General features: G+C 36.1%; 3 protein-coding genes across 3 annotated transcripts; 2 read left to right on the top strand and 1 right to left on the bottom strand.

Annotated features, from left to right (window-relative positions):
- Positions 1-91: 91 nt before the first annotated feature.
- On the bottom strand, positions 92-15,093 carry Dsor1 (mitogen-activated protein kinase kinase 1). The gene is made up of 8 exons (XM_012360261.2): positions 14,329-15,093; positions 11,778-12,003; positions 11,579-11,691; positions 9,826-9,937; positions 5,609-5,785; positions 5,058-5,271; positions 3,471-3,637; positions 92-2,712 (listed from the first exon to the last, which is right to left on the bottom strand). Exons 1-8 carry the CDS (start codon positions 14,448-14,450, stop codon positions 2,596-2,598), a joined length of 1,248 nt encoding a protein of 415 aa, XP_012215684.1. The 5' UTR covers positions 14,451-15,093; the 3' UTR covers positions 92-2,595.
- Positions 6,094-10,169, top strand: LOC105668079 (sodium/potassium-transporting ATPase subunit alpha-like). The gene has a single exon (XM_012360260.2). The coding sequence runs from the start codon at positions 6,447-6,449 to the stop codon at positions 9,504-9,506; it is 3,060 nt and encodes a 1,019-aa protein (XP_012215683.1). The 5' UTR covers positions 6,094-6,446; the 3' UTR covers positions 9,507-10,169.
- Positions 15,094-18,508: 3,415 nt separating the features above from the next.
- On the top strand, positions 18,509-20,298 carry Spt-I (serine palmitoyltransferase subunit I). Its single transcript, XM_012360251.2, has 2 exons — positions 18,509-19,570; positions 19,676-20,298. The coding sequence occupies exons 1-2, from the start codon at positions 18,667-18,669 to the stop codon at positions 20,185-20,187; spliced, it is 1,416 nt and encodes a 471-aa protein (XP_012215674.1). The 5' UTR covers positions 18,509-18,666; the 3' UTR covers positions 20,188-20,298.
- Positions 20,299-22,565: the final 2,267 nt, after the last annotated feature.

Below are 22,565 nucleotides of genomic sequence, written 5' to 3'. Positions count from 1 at the left end.
AATGCTTAGTTTTCGAAATATTAAGGGGCTCCGACACTTTTCGGACACCCTGTATAACTACATTTGGATGATTAAAATATGAAATGTGAAATTACATTTATAATATTTTATTGTATTTATAATTAATAACGCTTAGACAGTGAACCCATACAACTGTAATTATTATGCACATATTTGCAACGAGGAATATGTATACACTTCAATAATCGCTAAGGAATTACAAATTTTGCGCAAAATTATGTGAGTCATCGCTTGATAAAATTGCTAAATCATATCGGCGTATCGTACAACTACAATTGCTTTCGCGGCTAAATGTGTATATTGTCTTCCTATGGTAGATTAGAGATCACCTTCCACATAATTAAAGGCTACCTTTTTACAACAAATGGCATTACATGCGTTTGTCCTTAAATGTTATCGATGTAAACGCAATATGAAACTTGACCTCTCTCTCAAGCGTTTCACGCTTCTATACACCGAGAAGTGTTTCGTTCGATTTATAAAGATGACGATTTATTCGTAACGCAATCCGGTGATTTTTAAGCCAACTCGGAGACGGCTGTTACATGCAACATGAGACTACAACTGCAGACTGCGAGATATATCTACAAAATGTATATGCAGCGTAAGAGAAATTTCAACAAACGATAAGTCGTGGTGGATTATCGATTTCATGTATGTACAATCTATTTGTGTTTCTATTGCACTATTTCTGAATGCTGCACTACCAATGATCTATTTTAAATCTACGGAAACTTATCTATGGATGACGTAACTCTATTGACTAAATGTTACAACAATGAAATGTCTTTTTTAAATGTGCGACGGATTGCGACAATTTACATCTAATGACATGTATAAAGTGGGAGGATAATGACGAAACGAAGAACATCTGTCGAACGTCTTGCTTGTGAATCTCAAAAGTCAGCTGTTAGCAGTCATAAAGTGGCAAGACATTTTGAAAATGCACTTTATCAAAACTGCGTAAAAAGAAAGGAAAATTTTTGCCGTACGCGCAAAAGATCGATCCTTTCGCTGCGGTTTGGGTGTGATTTCCTTTATTATTATTATTATATTTATTATTATTATCTTAATCTATTAATAGAATAGAAATGTGAGATACTTCACTCTATTATCACTATCACTGCATTTCTATGTCTTTAAACTAAGATGTAAGATTACAAGTTCAGTTCTTGCACATTAAACGCTAAATGGAGAATACCACCCGAGAATGCGTATACTTTGCAGCAAAAGGATTCACAGTTAAACACTACTTACTGAGTACGTAAACATAGTTGCAAAATATTTAACCATCACTAATGTAAGGCCGCGATTATGTGAGAAATGATGAACCTCTTCTCACTTTGCAAGTCTGCGGAGGTTTGATAAATTTATACATTGATTACGCGACGGTAAACACAATTAGCACATTTTACATTTCATAAACGTATACAATAGTCTAATTTATATTTGCACATCGACGTCAATAAATCTGCAAGAACTTAATAATCGTAAGAGCGTGCATTTTTAACGAATTTCGAACTGTATCGTTGAAATATTCGCTATATAGAAGAGTTATATACAAATTAAGTCGAAAAATCGCATTTAATCGCCGTGCAATGATACAACAGTTTTAACGTGACGATCAAGAATAAAGTCTTTCATTGTGAAAATAATCGTTTTCTACAAATGTCAGGTACAAATATTATACAAGTAACTCGATTTAGTAAATTTTCGGAAACGACGCTCGCAAGTTCGATGCTCATTCGTGTACCCTAAAATCGTATCGCGGGGAACACAATTTATCCGTAAATTTGCTTCTAATATAATAAACTTATATTGCAATTCTTCATCTTACATACTTTCAACAAAAGCATCAAAGACGAACACATAAAGTGAATCTTACCGAAAATTAATATTTGGCACAGTGGCGTGCGAACTACTCGGACGACGAGTACGATGCAATTTCGCGTAAAGTGAGCGAAACGAAACATGATCGGATGTTTGGTCCGCGAGAATCAACAGACGAGTACAAGCGTTCCTGACGCCTCGCCAATGCTTCATCGATGTCACGGTGGACCGAGAAGAAGGTAATCTCATTAACGTGTAAACGGAAAAGGAATAATCCGCACTAGTGTTATGAGAATTATCTTTTTTCTTGTTTACTGTAGCATCGATGAAGGTTTTACACAGAGGCGCTGTAGGGCCTAGTACCGGCCCTGCCAGTACATCGTCTATGTCACGGCGATACTTTATAGATAATCACTTAAATATTGCGATACAGCGATATTTTTTATACCTGTAAAATCTAGGGAATAACGAAAACGGATAAACGACTCTCAAATGTGGTGTCGATCGTGAAAATCAATGCGGTATTAGGCGATCACTCTCACACACAAGTTCTTGGAATCTTGAATCCACCCGTGTGAATCCCAGTGTGTGTCAAGTTTACGTGAAAGACAATATCGCGATAAAAGGGAATACAACAGATAAACGCCACCGTTTGACGGAATGAGAAACCTAGATGAACCAAGGAGTGACTTAGGAGTACTGAACTCGAATATACGTAGTCAAGTATGTAAGAGTTACATTTATTCAGGACTGCACGCTGGCTAAGTGCGTCGGCGTAGTCGGTTGCAAGTCCATCGTGCGGCACACCCACCCGGCGAAGTCCACGTTCTCCGATTCGGCCTTCTTTATCCATTCGTGACTCTGAAATATACGATCGCGGAATGTGACAGTGCTAATGCATCGATTAATGGTTTTTTTATAAGTCCACTCGCAAACCTTGGAACAAAATTTCATGATTTTCCCGACGCTTTCAATCAAATTTCTAAAAAAAAACTATAAAACAGTTTTATATGAATAGATTTGCTGTATTAAGTTTTGAATTAGCTTTTTTAACGACTTTATAGAAACCGTTAATTTGAAAATTGAGATACAAATTTTTTGTAATTCGAGAATAAAGAATAAAGGATGTAAGATAAAATGTGATCAAGTACAAAAATAGTTATTGACATGTAAATTGAAATTTCAGAATACAATTTTATTTTGTTTTATGAAAATAATATTCTCTTGAATTTTGAAACATTATTTTCAAATTCCACAAATTCTTAAACATCAAATATCATACAAATAAAACAATTTGTCGAATTTGCTATATTAAGTCTGCTACATTAAATTTTAATCAGAAATTCAAGTTTAGCAATCTTAAAAATCTACGAATCTACGTTTTGTGCAAAAATTTTTTTAAAATATATTTTTTAAAGATAGACTGTATACGTCATGGAAATAAAATGAAGAGCTCGATTTATCACAAAATAAAGACAACATTTTCAGCCAAAATTCTCTGAATATTGACAAAAATTTCTTGTAAAAATGGAAAATTCCCTGATTTCTCCGAACAAAAAATAATTTCTTGAAAGTTATAGAATTTTCGTAAGTAGACTCTGTTTAAATCTGAAACATACCATCAACGTCTTCAAATCTGCTCGCTCGGCCGGATTTTTCTTTAAGCATCGATCGACGAAATCTGTAAAAGCATCGCTGAATATTCCAGGCGGCAGTTTCGGTGGCGGTTCGTTCACTATGTATTCTAACAACTCGAATACTGCCATGGGCCTCGGACTACTTGCGCCTACACAATAAAGAATTGTCGATTAACAATTAATTTCTAAATTGTCCAGAAATAACACTTCATTAAACATTAAAAATCATTTGTATTGTGAAAAAAAAAACAAATTAATTGTATATATTCGAGGTTTTTTAGAATGCTGGATTAGAATCTGCATTTTCAAATTTCAAATTATGAACTTGAGACAAACTTGTAGCAATTAACAATTAAAAATTTTAACAAAAGATTTTATAAATTTTGGGAAATCAGAAGATTGCTAAGATAGAAAGTTTTAGAAATCTCATTTAAAAATTGAGATATTAATCTAGAAAGAATAAAAAATACAAATTCTAAGATAAAATATATAATTATACTGAAACATATCTGTTAACATTTAGTTTAAATATGTAATATGTGTGTAAATTAAAATTTCAGAATATAATAAATATCATTTTGTATTTTATAAAAATAATAGTCTCATGAATTTCAAAATAATTATATCAGATTCAAATTCAAAGATCATAAAAATCCTTAGAAATCAAGTTTGAGTGTATTGAATAATTTTTCAAATTGCATTTGCCATATTAAATTCAAAAATTTTGATCAGAAATTTAATAATCACCTCCAAAATATAGATACATAATACAGGATGAGGAAAAAGTATGGAAACTCTGAAAAATATAAGTTTTACAGAAAAGTGTTTCGGATAAAAATTGTAGGGTTTAAAAAAATCTATTTACCGATCTTATCAGTTTGACCTTGGATGGCGTCGCCAAGGTCACAACGAGGTCAAGTTGAAATTTTTAAATGTGACCCCCTATTTTTTATTGCATATTCTTATAGCCCATGTTGAAACGTTTTCAGAACACTATAATGAAGCTTCTTTTGGTTAAGAATTTTCTGAGATATTTTAAAATTTGTCATGATACTTTTTAATATAAAATATGAAATATCTCGTAAAGTAGAAGAGGAGGATCCGGCCATCTAAGGCAAAATCAGAGGAGGATCTACCTTTTCAAAGCAAGTTTTTCTCAGGAAATTCTTAACCAAAAGAAGCTTTATTATAGTGTTCTGAAAACGTCTCAACAAGGACTAAGAATATAAGAATATGCAATAAAAAATAGGGAGTCACATTTAAAAAATTCAACTTGACCTTGTCCTGACTTTGGCAACGCCATCCAAGATCAAACTTCAAGATCAGTAAATAGATCTTTTTAAACTCTACTTTTATCCGAAACATTTTTCTGTAAAACTTATATTTTTCGAGATTTTTCAGAGTTTCCATACTTTCTCCTCACCCTGTATACAGATACAATATTTTGCGAAAGTCCTATAGGTAAAAAATACCTCTTTTTCTTTTAAATAACGCACATACATCATTAATATTTAAGAGATTAATGACAACTATCTTTAAGTACAAATTAAAGTTTAAGCGAATACTAACTGTGTCCTGGCGATTGTGTAGTCGGTGTCGGCACGTTGTTCGTCACTGGAATCTCCGCAGATGGTTGCGCCGATTGTGGACCGAATATAGAAGTTAAGGTCTTCTCATCCGGTGGTGGGATTGGATACATCCCTATTGCCATTTCCACGAGCGATAATCCGAGCGACCAAACATCACTTTGCACCGAATAATGCGTGCCCTGAAGTCTCTCTGGCTAAAAAAATTAAATCACGCGATAAAAAATGTTAATTTCCCTCTGTCTCTCTTTCTCTGCCATATTATTTCTCGTGCGCATAGCATTCATAACAAGATTAAAAACTTACGCATAAACTAATAATAGTCTTGTATCCTTGTTTATCAATAGACAATGTAAAACAGATGTCTAATATATCATTTATAAACAGATAATTTATAAAATGTAATTTTACATTTTACTTTATGTTAAATTTTTAATAAATATATTTTTTAAATCTTTGTTATATAAATACACGAAACAGAAGCATATATCTTATTTTAGATCACAGCATAATGAGCAATTCTTTGTAGCTTACCGACATATAACTTCGAGTGCCGACGAACGAATTGGCCATCGAATCGATCAGTTGTCCGGAAACGCCAAAATCACAGATCTTGATCTCACCCGCGCTGTTAACCAGGATGTTGCTCGGCTTCACGTCGCGGTGCATTATAGCATGCTTGTCGCGCAAGTAACTTAAGCCTTTCAAAACCTGTGAGGAGAAAGCGATAGCTCGTTGTCGTTTAATTGTTGTCTCAACAATTGAACATACGCACGGTCACAGGAATGCCTTAACACATGAACTTGCACGAATGTGCCTTGGCACTCGTTGACAAATTCATGTGTTAGGGCGTGATTAATGTCTTAAGTCCAACGCACAATAGAAAAAATATTAGGAAATTGGAATTATATATGTACTTCATTTCAAAACAAGAAAGTCGATTAGATTAAAGCATCATGAATTAGGAATTAAGAATAATTAATCCATTCCGTTCCCTCATTTGAAGTAAAATAATTTTACATTGCTCCTCTCCTAATATTTAATATTTATTCCTATTATTTCCGTTATTGTGCGTTAGGCCTTGCGCTTGCGGTTTTTTTTTTCAGTCAAACTTATCGTCTTTAGGCGTTCGTATATAATGATTGTTGACGAAAAATCCAGAAATATTCAAATAAATTGTTGGTTAAAAAGAATTGATTTAAGAATTCCAAGCAAAATCAGTAGCGTAAAACAACTAGCGCTATTCAACAAGTCGGCAGTGAGATTAGACAATTAGATCGCTATGAATATAGAAGGAGAAGAGAAACATTTTGTCAAGTTATATTCTGACAGTGTCGTTATTTAAATAATTTGCAAAAAATTCCGTTGAAAAATGCAGGCAGGCATCTCGAAGCAGCAATCAAACCGCGATTCCTCCATACATCTGCACAAGAAGAAGCTCACCGAGCAGGAAATACAAGAGCTGCATCAAGAGTTGGAAACTGTCGATCACCTCGTGCCTTTAGACACTCTGTGCGAGAGGCTGAACACAGACACGAAGGTGGGTCTGACGGAGGAGCAGGTGCGTCAAGTCTTTTCGCGGGACGGACCGAACGCGCTGACCCCGCCCAAGGTCACCCCGGAGTATATCAAATTCTTCAAGTGCATGTTCCACGGGTTCGCCGCGTTGCTCTGGGTCTGCGCGACTCTCTGCTTCGTGCTGTACGCCGTGACTTGTTTCACGCACGAGCCCGACATCGGTATCGTGTGGCTGGGCATAATCATCGTCCTGATATGCCTCACGTCGGGCGCGTTTGCGTACATACAGGAGGCGAAGAACACCAAGGTGATGGAGTCCTTCAAGAAGATGGTGCCGACCTTCGCGACGGTGATACGCGACGGCGCGAAGGTGCGGCTCGCCACCGAGCAGCTGGTCATGGGCGATCTGGTGGAAATACGAATGGGCGACAAGATACCGGCCGACATCCGGGTGATCGAGTGTCGCGGGCTGCGGATCGAAAACTCCAGTATCACCGGCGAGAGCGAGCCGGTGGCGCGTACGAATTATCCCACCGACGCGAATCCCCTCGAGTCCGCCAATGTGGCGTTCTCCACGTCATTCGCGGTGGCGGGCGACGGTAAGGGGATCGTGATCGGCACGGGCGATCGCACCATGATCGGTCGACTGGCCGGTCTCACGTCGCAGCTCGCCAAGATCGAGACGCCGATCGCCAAGGAGATCCGGCACTTCGTCGAGATCATCACGATTGTCGCGGTGCTGTGCGGCCTCGCCTTCTTCGGGCTGTCGCTGCTGCTGGAGCCGAACATCGTGCGGGCGTTTATCTACCTGCTCGGCATAGTCATCGCCAATGTGCCGGAAGTGCTGCTGGTGACCGTGACGACAGTTTTGACGCTGACCGCGCAGCGGATGGCGAACAAGAACTGTCTGGTGAAAAACCTGGAGGCGGTTGAGACCCTGGGCTCAACGTCGGTGATCTGCTCCGACAAGACCGGTACTCTCACGCAGAACAAGATGTCCGTGTCCAACCTGTGGTTCGGTCACACCAGATACAACTTCACGCCGGGCGAAAGAATCGGCGTCGAGCGGGACCTGCTGCTGGAGAAGCCAGACTTCCGCGTCATGCTGAGAGCCGCGACTCTCTGTCTGCGCGCCGAGTTCACCGCCGAGTCTTACATGCTCGCCCCGATTGAAGAGCGCGAGATCATCGGTGACGCGTCCGAGACCGGTATCCTCAAGTTTTGCGAGCACGTCCACACGACGCAGAAGTATCGCGACGCTTATCCGAAAGTCGCCGAGATCCCGTTCAGCTCCATCACCAAGTATCAGATGTCGATACACCGGAACGCTGCGGGCTACACGATAATATTGAAGGGCGCTCCGGAAGTGATACTGGAGAACTGCGCGACGATACTGACGGCGGACGGCGAGACCAAGGACATGACCACTCACGATCATTCGATACTGCGCCGGGCCTGCACAGAGCTAGGCTACCTCGGCGAACGCGTGCTCGCGTACTGCGACATGGATCTGCCTGCGGACGTGTACGGACCGAGCTACAGATTCATCACCGATTCACCCGCGTCCTACAACTTTCCCACCAAAGGCTACAGATTCGTAGGGCTGATAAGTCTGAAGGATCCGCCGCGACCGGGCGTGCCCGAGGCGGTGGAGAAGTGCCGCACCGCCGGCATCAAGGTGATCATGGTGACGGGCGATCACCCGATGACGGCCATGGCGATCGCCAAGAAGGTGGGCATCATCAGCGAAGGTCACGAAGCCCACTACGAGCAGGCGATTTTGCAGAATAAGTCTTACACGCATATAGCCGAGCCTCACACCGACGCGATCATCATCACCGGCAGCGAGTTGCGGAACATGAGTGCGAGTGAGCTGGACGATGTCATACGCAATTACGAGGAGATCGTCTTCGCGAGAACGTCGCCGCAGCAGAAGCTGCTGATCGTGGAGAGCTGCCAGCGTCTGGGGGAGATCGTGGCGGTCACCGGCGACGGCGTCAACGATTCGCCGGCGTTGCGAAAGGCCGACATCGGGATCGCGATGGGCATCGCCGGCTCCGACGTGGCGAAAAACGCCGCGGACATGATACTCATGGACGACAATTTTGCGTCGATCGTGACCGGCGTCGAGGAGGGCCGCTTGATATTCGACAATCTGAAGAAATCGATCTGCTACACGTTAACGTCGAGCGTGCCGGAAATGCTACCGATGCTGACCGGCTTGATATTCGCGATTCCTCTACCCCTGGTGATCGAGCTGGTGATTTGCATAGACGTCGGCACCGATCTGGTGCCGGCTATCGCCTTGGCGTACGAAAAAGCCGAGTCCGACATAATGCGACGCGCGCCGAGGAACCCTCAGTACGACAAGCTCGTCAACAAGCGTCTGATATCCATCACTTACGGCCAAATAGGAATGACGCAGTCGTTCGCCGGATTTTACACCTACTTCATGGTGCTGATGATGAACGGCTTTATGCCCGATCGTCTGCTCGGCTTGCGAATCGAGTGGGAGAACCCGTCCATCAACGATCTTCAAGACTCGTGGGGCCAAACGTGGACGTACGAGAACAGGATGAGTCTGTTGATGGAAGCGCAAAGCGGATACTTCCTCTCCATCGTTATAACGCAAATGATCGATCTGGTGATGTGCAAGACCAGACACAATTCCATCTTTCAGCAAGGAATGGCAAATTGGTTTGTCAACTTTTCCTTCGTCTTCGAGATTGTTCTAACGGGGCTTTTACTCTACGTTCCGGGCACGGAGTACGTATTGAAAACTATGCCACTGAAAGCTTATTGGTATTGGCCTTGCTTGCCTCTCGGCGCATTTCTTTGGGTCTACGATGAACTGAGACGTTTGTGCATTCGTCTTTTTCCAGGCGGAATCATAGAAAGAGAAACGTATTATTAAAGTTCTTTTTGTTACGATTCCATAGAGAAATAGTTGCTTTCCAGTATGTAATTTAAATATCCGCCACAATCTGTCATATGTGTGCATATGTATTTCTGCATGCCTAATGTTTCTCTCTCACACACATACACACACACACACATATTAGAAATAATATATTGTAGTTTATTAAAGTAAGATTTTATATAGTCTATTTAAATACAAAAGATAAGTTTAAACATATATGTATATATAATGAATTTAATGTAAATCTAAGAATAATATAAAATTCTGTTCCTCTTCTCCTTTGCTTGTGTCAATAATAAAAAAGTTAACTTACAGCGCATGTGATTGTACCTAAGATAGGTTCTGGAATTCGTCCTGCTTTCTTTAATATTAGATCTAATGATCCACCATCCATATATTCCATACATATGCTAATTTCTCCGTCGCTGAAATATATATGATATATTCAACTCTCACATATCAGATTTATATATAGAATATATACACGCATACGGCGTTCCATTTTAAATAATACACCTAAATATTTTGAAAACAAGATGCTTTTTAGAAAAAAAGTTTCAACTAAAACTTGTACAGTTGTTAGGACATAAGATGGTAATCTCAGTTTAAGCTTTTCCTTATGTAACCTTATACATCGTTAAACTCAGAAAAAATAAACCTTTTAAAAATTTCAAAAAAATATATAGTGCTACTTAAAAATTAAAATTGTGCTAACTGCACAATTTTCATCTAAAACTTTGTTCTCAAAATATATTCAATATAGATGCAATTAGGTGCATCATTTAAAACATGGGACATTCTGTATATATAGGGTGTCCATAAAAATTGGGTCTAAATTTATACAATGTATTAATAGAGTCCAGTAGGTGAAAAAAAGTTTATAACTTTTGTTTATAAACTAATGTCCGAAAATGCTTTATAAAAAGTTATAAGCATTTAAAGATGAGTAGAATTGTCCTCTATAACTTAGACGGAATTGCTGATTCAGAAACAAATAACTTTCAGTTATTGTTTACATGTCTTGACTTGTGTATAGCCTTTTGATTTCTGTGACAGACATCTGTTAAACTTTCATGTGTTCAGTGTTACACATTCGAAATAGTTCAGCAGTTAGTTCGACAAATAGAATCCTGCATTCTTGCATTCTAACATCTATCGTAATACGTGTGACAGAGAAAAAGAGGTGAAGGTAAACAATAAAACTGAGAACTTTATTTTTAAGTCAGCAATTTTGTCTAATGAGTTATGGAGAACAATCCTGCTCGTGAATCTTTGAACGCATATAACTTTTTAATAAAGCATTTTCAAACATGAGTTTATATAAACCTTTTTCATCTACTGGATCCTATTAACGCACTGCATAAATTTCTCCACTGTATCAACCTTTGCGGGCATCCTGTATAAATAGACAATCATCTAAATGTAGTCTGGGATTTGTCTATTTTAATTTCCAATATTTCTTTTAATATTTCAAAATTGCTGATGAGAATAATCGCAATTTTAGAACATCGTACATATACACAAAATGATTCAATAATCATGATAGATGATGCGGGAAGGTGTAATCCTTCGTAAAAAAATAAACCAAAAATATAGAATAAAATACTTTTGTACAAAGTTTTATTTTCGAAAAAGGAAACTTAAAAAATTACACGACTAATAAATGTTTAAATTTAAGCTTGAATGATTTTTAACAATCATACATTGTGTAGTTTGTCTCGAGTTTCGACTGCGATAATCAAAATATGTATAAAACAATACCATATATTTTATTAAAATATAATAATAAATCTTAATATTTTAAGATATATAAATTCTTCAGTAATTTTAAATCGCTTTATTAAATAATCTTCCACACAATCGTGAAGATAATTCAATATTATAAAGCGTAAATTTATTATTAATTTTTTAAATAATTTTTTTTCAAAAACAAAATTTTGTACAATAAAATTTGTTTTGCGTTTTTTATTTATATTCTTCACATGAATTACTCACTTTTCTGTTATATTTGAATTATTCAACCACTTTATATGTATAATATCTGAATAAAACATTTCAAAATTTACCTGTAAAAAGCACCGTAAAATCCAACTATGTGCGCAAAATTACATTCGTGAAGTACTTTTAGTTCTCTGATTATTTGCTTCTTAATAGCTGGCTTTACTTCCAAATGTATTAACTGAAACGTAAACAAAAGTGTCGAGTAAAAACACCATTTTCTGAATGTCCAAACATTTGTATGCAAGCACATAGTAAAACATTTACCTTTCTCGCCATTATGAGGCCATACTTTTTATGTCTGACTTTCATAACGACGCCACCATTACCCGCGCCCAATTCGCCTAGTTTTTCAAAATCCTCGTCGCACAACTCTCCAACCTTCTCCTTCTGTCCCAGAAAGCTCTCCAGTCGTTTTCTTTGCTCCTCGTCCATTTCGAGCTCTTCTAATCTTTCCTGGATTGCGTCTATGCTCATTTTACCCATAACGCCGCTGGAAAAAAGTTTTTCAGATTACATTTATAGAATTCAAATTTTATCTAATAATTTGATGCAAAGAAAATCTCAAAAGACACGGAGATCTAGGTGTAAATATTAAAAATACATTGGTTCACAAAAAATTCGACTATTATTTCAACTAATCAGGAACTTTAGGCAGAAACTATCAGAGCAATTTATATATATTTCTTATGTTATATACCTGTGAATTTCTAAATTTAAATTTTATAATGGCCATAGAATTATAGATTTTATAATAGCTCTTGCAGGGTTCAAAATTATTGAATTATAATTACAAATAGAACACGATCACTTATTGGATATTATTGGTAATTCTAAGATTAAAAATAATATATCGATCATTAAGTACAGTAAACTCTTGAAATAGTAAATAGCAATAAATATTCTCATAAAACTTATTTAAGACACTTTTCAATGTGACAGGAAGTAGGTATTTTTATTTTTAATGGCAAATTCTTGGAGCGCTAAAAAATGGGGAATATAACAATGTTAAATTAATACCTAAATAGTACTAAACTTTGGTATAGGCCCTACCATAATATATATAATCTTTATTACTTCAACTATTGCCAAGAAGGGACTTGATTTCCATTAAAAAAAAAACTTATCCTCTTATTCATCCATATCTTATATTTAATTCTATATATTACTCTATCCTTATTTTACATTCTTATCATCATATTTTACATTTTCATTCATATTTCTTTATCTTTTATAATTAACACTGTTCTCTCTTTTGCATTCCTGGTTCTTTCTTCCTTCCCATACTTAATCTATTCGCCTCATTCCCTATCCCTTAATCTATTCGCTTTATTCTGCTTTATTCTCCTTGCATTGTTATCTTTTTTACCTTTCTACGCTTCTCCTTTTCCCTCCATAATCTCTTTATTATTTTTCCTTTTTCTTCACCCAACTCATTACTTCAAACTCTTTTTAACCTTATGTTCTCATTTTCCCCCCAACGTACCAAACTCTCACCTCCCTGCATTCCTATATATAATGTTTCATACTACCCTGCTCTTCCTCACAGAATATAAACAAATGCATTTTTCTCCTAACCATATAGGTCCTATCATAATTTTTTGTGGTAAAAGTTTAGCTAGCTTTATAGATGTAAATTGTTCAAGCTTTCAATTGACAAAGATATCTCAATAGATATATAGCAAGTTTGTGAAATATGTCAAATAATAGAACCTGAAAACTGAAAATGAGAATACTTTATTTATTGGTATAATAATCTACATTACTATATTAGGCTAATTTATAAAATGCTACACATAGTTTGTCAACCAATTTTGAAACATTCTAATTTGAATGTATGTTATTAACTTCAAATGAGAGAAACGTTTAATTAACAATGCAGCTGTATACATTTAAAAAATGTTACCACAAATATTGAGTCACAGAATCCTAAAAAAGACACTAGTGGCAGATAGAAATAAAAAAGTAAATCTAAAAGTAACGAGAAATATTACATTGTCGTAAACGTAAAAGACACTAAATGAAGAATTTCAAGAAGTAAATTACACTATTAAAAAGCCATCCAGAAAAAGACAATAAATAAATCGATGTTGCAGTTGTTAGTACAACATTGGTGTTTTTCTATGAAAAAAACTTGTAGTTAAAGATTAACAGCATGGTGGATTGATAATGATGTAATAGCAAAACATGTAACAAATTATTCTAATCTTTTTTGATCAATTTTGATCAGTGGTTTACCATATTCAATAAAAGAAATACTTAATGACAATAATGATAAATTTAACAACAAAACAGTTCTATGTGCAAAAGGTAAATACTGATAGCGTAAATAGCGTAAGCGTTGGATATATACACAATCAAAATGTTCAAACTTTCAAAATCAAAGTTAGTTTGCATCAGTTATCATCAGTTATATTATAAGTGGCTGAATTAATAAAAACTGCCCCATGTATATTTTAAATCAATTGAATAAATTAGTTATTCAAGGTATTAATACTAAGCTTAAAATAAAGCACTTAATTGATTATAACAAAACAAATAAAGTGCACATTCTCTGACTTGTATTAAGAGAACATTTTCAGTTAAAATTACTTTAAAGCCATATTTTAGCTCACGACTAAACTCTAATTTATGAATCTCTCGATACAGATTCTAATTTAAAAGAATTGAGAAATAAAGGGTGAGAACTAAAGAAATAAAAGGAAGGATATCGTACTTACGCATCAATAACCAGGATGACTTAAAGACCATATTCCCTTCAGTATAATTAAGTGATTAAAATTCACATGATGAACAAGACGCAATCACATCTACTTACTCAGGTATCACTGGTGGTTCTGAGTATGTGGGTAAAGGTGGAACCGGCGGTGACGGCGACACAGCTGGTACCGGTTCTATTGAGCCAGGTGGTAGCGTCAAGTTGAGTTTGTTCTTTGACATTTTGTGGCAGATGATTCAAAAGCTGGATGTCAGGAACGAGCGATGTATTACGCGACAAAATTATCACTTAACACTGATGTAAACTCGTGGATCATGTAAACCCTAATCTTTCATCTGTCACTTATCTCTCTCTCTCTCTCTCTCTCTTTCTCCCTCCCTCCCTCCCTCTCTCTCTCTCTCTCTCTCTCTCTTCTGAAATTTATCAAAGTACAAATTTACAAAAAGCATCCGTCGATACACCGTAATTTCCGCGCGAGTCTCAGAATTATATTCATTGCGTGTTCCTCTGCAAATTCTTAAAGACAGTACATTCACGTGAAGCGTTGGTGTAACGACAAAACAGAGTTGTCAAGTGCGCCCTTGCAGAGCTAGCTGTCAAATCGCGATGCTAATGAACTCCGTTTACACCGAGAATTTCATGATTCCACGACAAATATTTCTATTACGTGATACAGTTATTGGTGATCGCTGAACGCTTAGCGATAAGGAAAAGACTTGATAGTTACAATAGGAATGTGGAATGATATATCAGGAAAAGTGAGGAAGAAAGGTTATACCGATCTTCGCGGGAACCGCGAAAATGTAATATAAGTAAAGCATGGAGAGAGAAATAACAAGAGACGTATTAACCATAGAGCATAGACGTACAAGTATCGACTGCGCGTTCTCTATCCAGGGGGTCGATGGTGGGTGCGTTCGGGGAGACGCTATTAGTAAGGCACTAGATATGTAGGTATTCTCATCCGCCATTTTGGTTCCTATTAGATGGAGAATTACAGCGTATACAGGGTGACACTTAAAGACTGCCCACTAAGTACATAGCGTTATTCCTTGCCAAAAAATGAGTCGAAAAAAGTCCTGAATCATTTTTAATAATCAGTGATGCGATGTTTCCTACCGGGCTCCCGGCTTCCGAGCCCCACACAAGCGAGAAGCGTGTACATGTGCTGCGCGGAACACTTTGCGCAGCATATATATGCGCTTCTCGCTTGTGTGGGGTTCAATAGCCAGGAGCCCGGTAGGAAATATTGCATCCCTGTTAATAATTGACGTGTTACACTAAGGCACTAGATATGTAGGTATTCTCATCCGCCATTTTGGTTCCTACTAGATGGAGAATTATAGCGTATATAGTATAGTATAGCGTACATGTGTAACACGTCAATTATTAAAAATGATTCAGGACTTTTTTCGACTCATTTTTTGGCAACGAATAACGCTATGTACCATTGAACTATATACCATACTGGAACGAGCACAGGCTACCCCCTCCATTCGACAAAACGGTCAGACAAGGCAGTGACTCAGTACCGGATTTCTCTTTCTATCTCGTCTACTCTCGACTAATAGTAGCTGTGAACACGTGACCAAAACTGTTGGTTAGATAGAGAGATCCGGGTCCGAACAGCTATCTCCATCTGACCGGTCGAGAACAAAGGCGTGCTCGTTCCAGTATGGTATATATTTCAATGCTATGTACTTAGTGAGCAGTCTTTAAGTGTCACCCTGTATACGCTATAATTCTCCATCTAATAGGAACCAAAATGGCGGATGAGAATACCTACATATCTAGTGCCTTACTATTAGCGCTATTTAGCGCTATCGACTGTTCACGGAGCTAGCTGGTAGTGCTACCAAACGCAATTATGACGTCATTAATGGTAGTGTGATACGTCATAACTGCGCGCTATCAACGCTATTCCTTCCGAGGTAGTGTGTTGGTAGCGTTAGCGTTTGCGAGCTCCGTGAACAGCAATAGCATAGCGTGGTAGCGCGTTTCTGCTAATAAAAATGGAACAAGATCGTAAAAAAGCAATATTAACAGCAGTAGCACTTATAATGCAAGAATTAATAGATTCATCGTCTGAGAGTGATGATGGTAAAGAATGAAAAATTATAGAATAGAGTATAAATGTAAGAAAACATGTACCATGTCTCAGCATTAAAAATTAAAATATCGGCATTTCTCACATTTTCCGTTGAATTATCAGATGAATGTTTGTAACAAAATTAGGTGTTATTATTTCCAACTAGTTTAATATTGGACAAAAGATTTATAATTGGACTGGATCTTTTGTCCAGCATTTGACGTGTTGAAAATAATAACACCTAATTTTATTACAAACATTCATCTAATAATTCAATGGAAAATGTGAGAAATGCCGATATTTTAATTTTTAATGTTGATACATGGTACATGTTTTCTTACATTTATACTCTATTTTATTATTTTTAAATCTTTACTATTATTACTGTTAGACGATGAATCTATTAATTCTTGTATTATAAGTGCTACTGCTGTTAATATTGCTTTTTTACGATCTTGTTCCATTTTTATTAGCAGACGCACGCTACCACGCTATGCTATTGCTGTTCACGGAGCTCGCATTCATTAACGCTATCTTGGCACAGATGTCTATACTAGTACTAGATCGCTAACTTTAGGCTTTGACGTATGGAAAAACTGAGGCTGGCAGAATTTCCGGTTTCGGCTATGACATCCTACAACAAAATGGCCGCTCAACAACTGCTCAACAACTGCTCAACAACTGCTCAACAACTGCTCAACAACTGCTCAACAACTGCTCAGCAACTGCTCAACAACTGCTCAACAACTGCTCAACAACTGCTCAACAACTGCTCGGCATCTTTCAAAAATTTTTACAATATTATCAATTTGTATCACCACGCCGGGTATCACATGTGCATACGCACGTACAGATATAAGGCCATCACACACAAAATGACATAATTGCATATGCATAGCATAAGACCGTCTCGACCAATGAACATGCTATGTAAATCAATATGGCACCTTTATGCTAGATGTTCATTGGTCGAGACGGTCTTATGCTATGCATATGCAGTTATGTCATTTTGTGTGTGGGGCCTATATACATTACACACGCATTGTCGCCATTTTGTTGTAGGGTGTCATGGCCGAAACCGGAAATCCTGCCGGCCTCAGCTTTTTTGACGAAGTTAGCGATCTAGTACTAGTATAGACATCTGTGTATCTTGGCTCCGTGAACGGAGCTAGTAGCGTTAGCGTTGATAGCGCGGTAGCGAACGCACCCGGTGTATCATGCAATGTAATGAAAATTACAAAAGTGAGCAAATTTATTGAAGCATCTATGGCTTAGTTTACACCGATTGTTTAATACGCGTACCAAGTACTAAATCAGCTTCTTTGATTGGTGTAGATTTTACACTAAACGATTTATACCTATTGGAGAAGCAGATTTAGTATTTGGTACGCGTACTAAACAATCGGTGTAAACTAAGCTTATGAATTTATTGGTCAACAACCTAGTAAATTTGCTCACTTGTAATTTTCACTACATTCTTATAGCGTTTTCGATTATACAGGATTTGAACGACCCAGGGTTGGTTAATGACGTCATTGCAACCTCTCCACCAATGAAAGACTTGCATTTATAGTAAAATAGTGATTGATCAACCCTAGATCGTTCAAACCCCGTTTACTCGAAAACGCTATAAGTTCCGCTACACTGTTATAACGAACAGCGTCAGTAATACCAGTTCTGCAATAAAGAACGCTTCAGTGTACACTTTTTGAACTAGTGCAGCCAGTTCAGGAATAAAAAACAAACCTTATAGCCGAGAGCACAAGCTTTTACATAAAGCATAACGCATAAGCATAAGGAAATTGATTGGTCTATATATAAGCATAAGCAAATGCATAAGGAAATGGACCAATCAATTTCCTTATGCTTATGCGTTATGCTTTATGCAAAAGTCTGTGCTCCGGCCATATGGCTGCGTTCCGTAAAGAGCATATGCGCGCATGTATCTATAGTATACGTTACGTATACTGTAGATACATGCGCGCATATGTGCTTTACGGAACGCAGCCTATTGGCCGGAGCACAGACTTTTGCATAAAGCATAACGCATAAGCATAAGGAAATTGATTGGTCCATTTCCTTATGCATTTGCTTATGCTTATATATAGACCAATCAATTTCCTTATGCTTATGCGTTATGCTTTATGTAAAAGTCTGTGCTCCGACCTTATATGTGTACGTTCGGTGGCTCGTGCTCGGATCTGCAATCTGGCAGCTCTGCCTCAAGCGCGCTATCCGTCAATGCGTAGCAAGGCAGTGCCCATTTCGGGTATATATATATAGTCGAGTCGAGAAAAAGTATTAAGTTGTATTTTATCATATACAAAAGTTTCTCAGTCGTGACAAGAATGAGCACAAAATTTCTATTTATTGATTCAATAGAGATTTTGCGGAGTTCTTTACCGCATTATCACATCTTATTAGAAGCACTTTTAGTATGCTCACTGGTTTGGTATATTTCTAAAAGACAAAGTAATAACTACAACTCAGTGCCCTCGCGAGAGCTAGTTGAGAGTAAGTTAGCGGAATGGCGACCGGAGCCTTTAGTACCAGAATCACCAGAAGAACATTCTTCGCTACGTCCAAAGTACGTTACTTCGAAAGTTGGAAAACAAGTAACAGTTGATGGCAAGCGTTGTCTTAATTTAGGTACACATAATTACTTGGGTTTAAGTGGCAATACAGAGATAATAGAAAGCGCAGTAAGAGCTGTGAAAAAGTATGGTGTTGGATCATGTGGACCTCGTGGCTTTTATGGAACAGTTGATGTGCATCTTGAATTGGAAGAACGATTAGCTAAATTTATGGATATGGAAGAAGCTATCATATATTCCTATGGATTTTCTACAATAGCGTCTGCAATTCCAGCTTATTGTAAACGTAACGATTTAATATTTGTGGATGAACAAGTAAATTTTGCTATACAAAAAGGATTAGACGCATCTCGAGGGAATATCCGATATTTTAAACATAATGATGTCGAAGATTTACACAAGCTCTTAATGAAACAAATGGAACTGGACGAACAACATCCTAAAAAAGCTAAAAAGATTAAACGCTTTTTAATAATAGAAGGAATTTATATGAATACAGGAGAAATTTGTCCTTTACCACAGTTATTAAAACTATGTAAAGAGTACAAATTGAGAATTTTCATTGACGAGTCAATTTCATTCGGTACAATTGGTTTACATGGAAAAGGTGTTACTGAATATTTTAATATTCCTAGAAGTGAAATAGATTTGATAATGGGTAAGTAAAATGCATTTTGTAAATTCTAATATATATATATATATATATAATTTATTATACATTAACATATATCCTCTTATATACATATATATATATATATTTTAGGCTCTTTAGAAATGGCTATAGGAAGTATTGGAGGCTTTTGTGTTGGACCATCGTTTGTGATTGTTCATCAACGTTTATCTGGACTCGGCTATTGTTTTTCAGCATCGCAGCCACCTCTTTTGGCATCTGCTGCCATTACTTCTTTAGATATCATGGAAAATAACTCACAACTATTTAAATCGTTAAAAGATAACGCTTTGGCTGTACATTACGGTCTTAAAGAAATACCAATATTAGAGTGCTCAAGTTCTGCAGAATCACCTTTGAAGCATATACATTTAAAAGAAAAAAGAGAATATATTACCGAGAAAAAATTGCTATCTGCAATTTCGCATAAATGCATAGAAAATGGCTTGGCGCTCATACTTCCTGCTTATTTGGAAACTGAAAAAGTTTTACCAAGACCTAGTTTTAGACTTTGTATATCTGCTGATCTAGACAAGAGCGATATTATCTTTGCATTAAATATTTTGAAAAAATGTACAGAGGAAGTTTTAATACTTAAAGATTAAAATGAGAATAATTATTTTAATCCTATGTATAAAAGCAATGTACTCTTAGAGTGTGTTCAAACTTGTTATTGAAAATATATGTGACAGTCATATAAACATACAAAGTATTGACACAGATGTTTAAATTATTTCCATTTAAATACATTCTTTTTCTTTTGAAAAAATATGTATGTTTAAAGATTACATAAGGAGAATAACATATAGCAAAATTATAAAAAATACTTTTAATGAGAAATGTATAATTAAATACAGAAACAAAATGTGTTTTTAAAAATATAAAATTACTATTCATAAAATGTTATAAAAAATTATACAGCTTTGAATAAAGTTTTGTAACTTTTAAATAAATTTATAGGTAATTATGTAAAGAATCTATATATAATTACTCGTCAGTAATAATGAGCATACTAGATCTATATATCAGTCATAAAAAAAATTTTTTTAAATTTTGTTAAGTTTGAATGGCATAAATCTAGAATATAATATAATACAAAAGAAGGCTAGTACACATATGTAGTAAGTAATAATTAATTATAGATTAAAAGTTTAAAATATATCACATATTTGAAAATGCGTTTTTATTGGTTAATGCCATGTTACATAATAAATTTATATTACAAAACAATAAAAAAAATTATCATCTGATTATCGTTTATTTCTTTATAAATATATATAATGGAAGATATAATAAAAAAAAGAGGGAGATTTATTCACGTTGCAATGCTCGAACATGTTCCTACCTACTCTCTCTAATCTGAATGCTTTCCATTTAGTGACACAAGTCGATAATAGGTAGGGATGGACCATAAAACTTATATACATGGAAGGAGAATAAGAGAGCGATGAAGAGATAAGAAAGAGCAAACAATTGTACCCAAGAAGTGAGACAATTATATATAGTGCTGTCTTATTCTATTACTCTTTCTGTAAGAACGCATGCGTGGCCATAGTAAAGTTGTGTTAATATCTGTTTATATCAGGGATGCGATATTTCCTACCGGGCTCCTGGCTATTGAACCCCACACAAGCGAGAAGCGCATATATGTGCTGCGCAAAGTGTTCCGCGCAGCACATGTACACGCTTCTCGCTTGTGTGGGGCTCGGAAGCCGGGAGCCCGGTAGGAAACATCGCATCACTGGTTTATATCTATCTTTGTCAGCTTTGTGAGATCACGTAATTTAATAACTACTTTTGTTTATCAATAGCTACAAAAGATTAATAGTTAGACACGAAATTGCTGCTTCTGAACGTGATAACTGTGTACCTAATGATATTCCGATATTGTTCGTTACATCCGCAAAAATTAATGGCAGAAACAGACATTATTCTCGTGAAAAAGATGAAACTTTTGTCGATTTATTTGACCATGACCACTTGTCTACTTGGTGGTCATTAAATTCTTTTATTGAAGACGTAGTGGCACACATCAGCGGATTCGTGGTAAAGAAATTGCTACGAAATAAAAACATGTGTAATGTATGTGTCACATTTTTAATATCTAGCAATGCCGAAGCAATTTCGAAGTTGACTGCTATTAAAAATAGAGGTAATTTGATTCTTCTTTCCAAAGATGTCATAGAAATATCACGTTCTGCGGAACATGCCATTCGAGAATACAGTCATCTCATTTTTATAAAAGAAAATATTAAACAATTTATTACTAATATTGTATGTCGTATTATTTACGATCAAGTGTTCACGCATATGACTAATCATAAGCAAAATGCTTCTCGCAAAAATCAATTTGATAATCATAAATATCAATTAATAAAAAAAATTTCTAATATATATGTACAAATCCGATTATATTATGAAGGAAAACGCGCTACCCATGCGGATAAAAAAGAATATCTTTGGCATACGTATACTAAATTAATACATTTTAAACACATGTAACAAATTTTATTGTTTATTGTTCCACATAGTTTATTATAGATTTCTACATATTGTAATATTTTATAATTACTAATTATAATAAATATAGTTTATAATATAGTTTATAATTACTGTGCTGTTGATAAATAAATGATAAGAAATCCATTTTTTTTTCCTTTTATAGAATGTTTCTTTCATTTATATTTTATATTCATAAATAATTACAAATTATTTTTAAACTTAAATAGTAATATTTTATATGTAATATTTATATATATAATATTACTATTTATTATAAACGATTAATATTTATGAAACTTTTCTCAGAATTTGATTATTACATATATGTACGTAAAATAAGCGTTTCAAATCTACGCGGTACAGTGCACATGCGCATAGCAAACAAAAGTCATGTTCTACCTTTCCTTGTCGCACAGATGTTGGGTACACTTTTGGATTACGGGAGATATAAGTTATTCTGCTTCCATGTATATAAGTTTTA

Source organism: Linepithema humile, chromosome 4 (assembly GCF_040581485.1).
Source record: "Linepithema humile isolate Giens D197 chromosome 4, Lhum_UNIL_v1.0, whole genome shotgun sequence".
NCBI classification, from domain to species: Eukaryota; Metazoa; Arthropoda; class Insecta; order Hymenoptera; family Formicidae; genus Linepithema; species Linepithema humile.
This window is presented reverse-complemented; position numbering and strand designations above follow the sequence as displayed.

Bases quoted from the DNA above. Each gene is read 5' to 3' on its own strand.
- LOC105668079 (XM_012360260.2), top strand. From the start codon at position 6,447: ATGCAGGCAGGCATCTCGAAGCAGCAATCAAACCGCGATTCCTCCATA.
- Dsor1 (XM_012360261.2), bottom strand. From the start codon at position 14,450: ATGTCAAAGAACAAACTCAACTTGACGCTACCACCTGGCTCAATAGAA. The intron at 11,692-11,777 runs GTAAATGTTTTA...TTTACGTTTCAG, and splicing joins GCCTCATAATGGCGAGAAAG to TTAATACATTTGGAAGTAAA. The intron at 9,938-11,578 runs GTAAATTTTGAA...TATATATTTCAG, and splicing joins TTTTACGGTGCTTTTTACAG to CGACGGAGAAATTAGCATAT.
- Spt-I (XM_012360251.2), top strand. From the start codon at position 18,667: ATGAGCACAAAATTTCTATTTATTGATTCAATAGAGATTTTGCGGAGT. The intron at 19,571-19,675 runs GTAAGTAAAATG...TATATATTTTAG, and splicing joins TGAAATAGATTTGATAATGG to GCTCTTTAGAAATGGCTATA.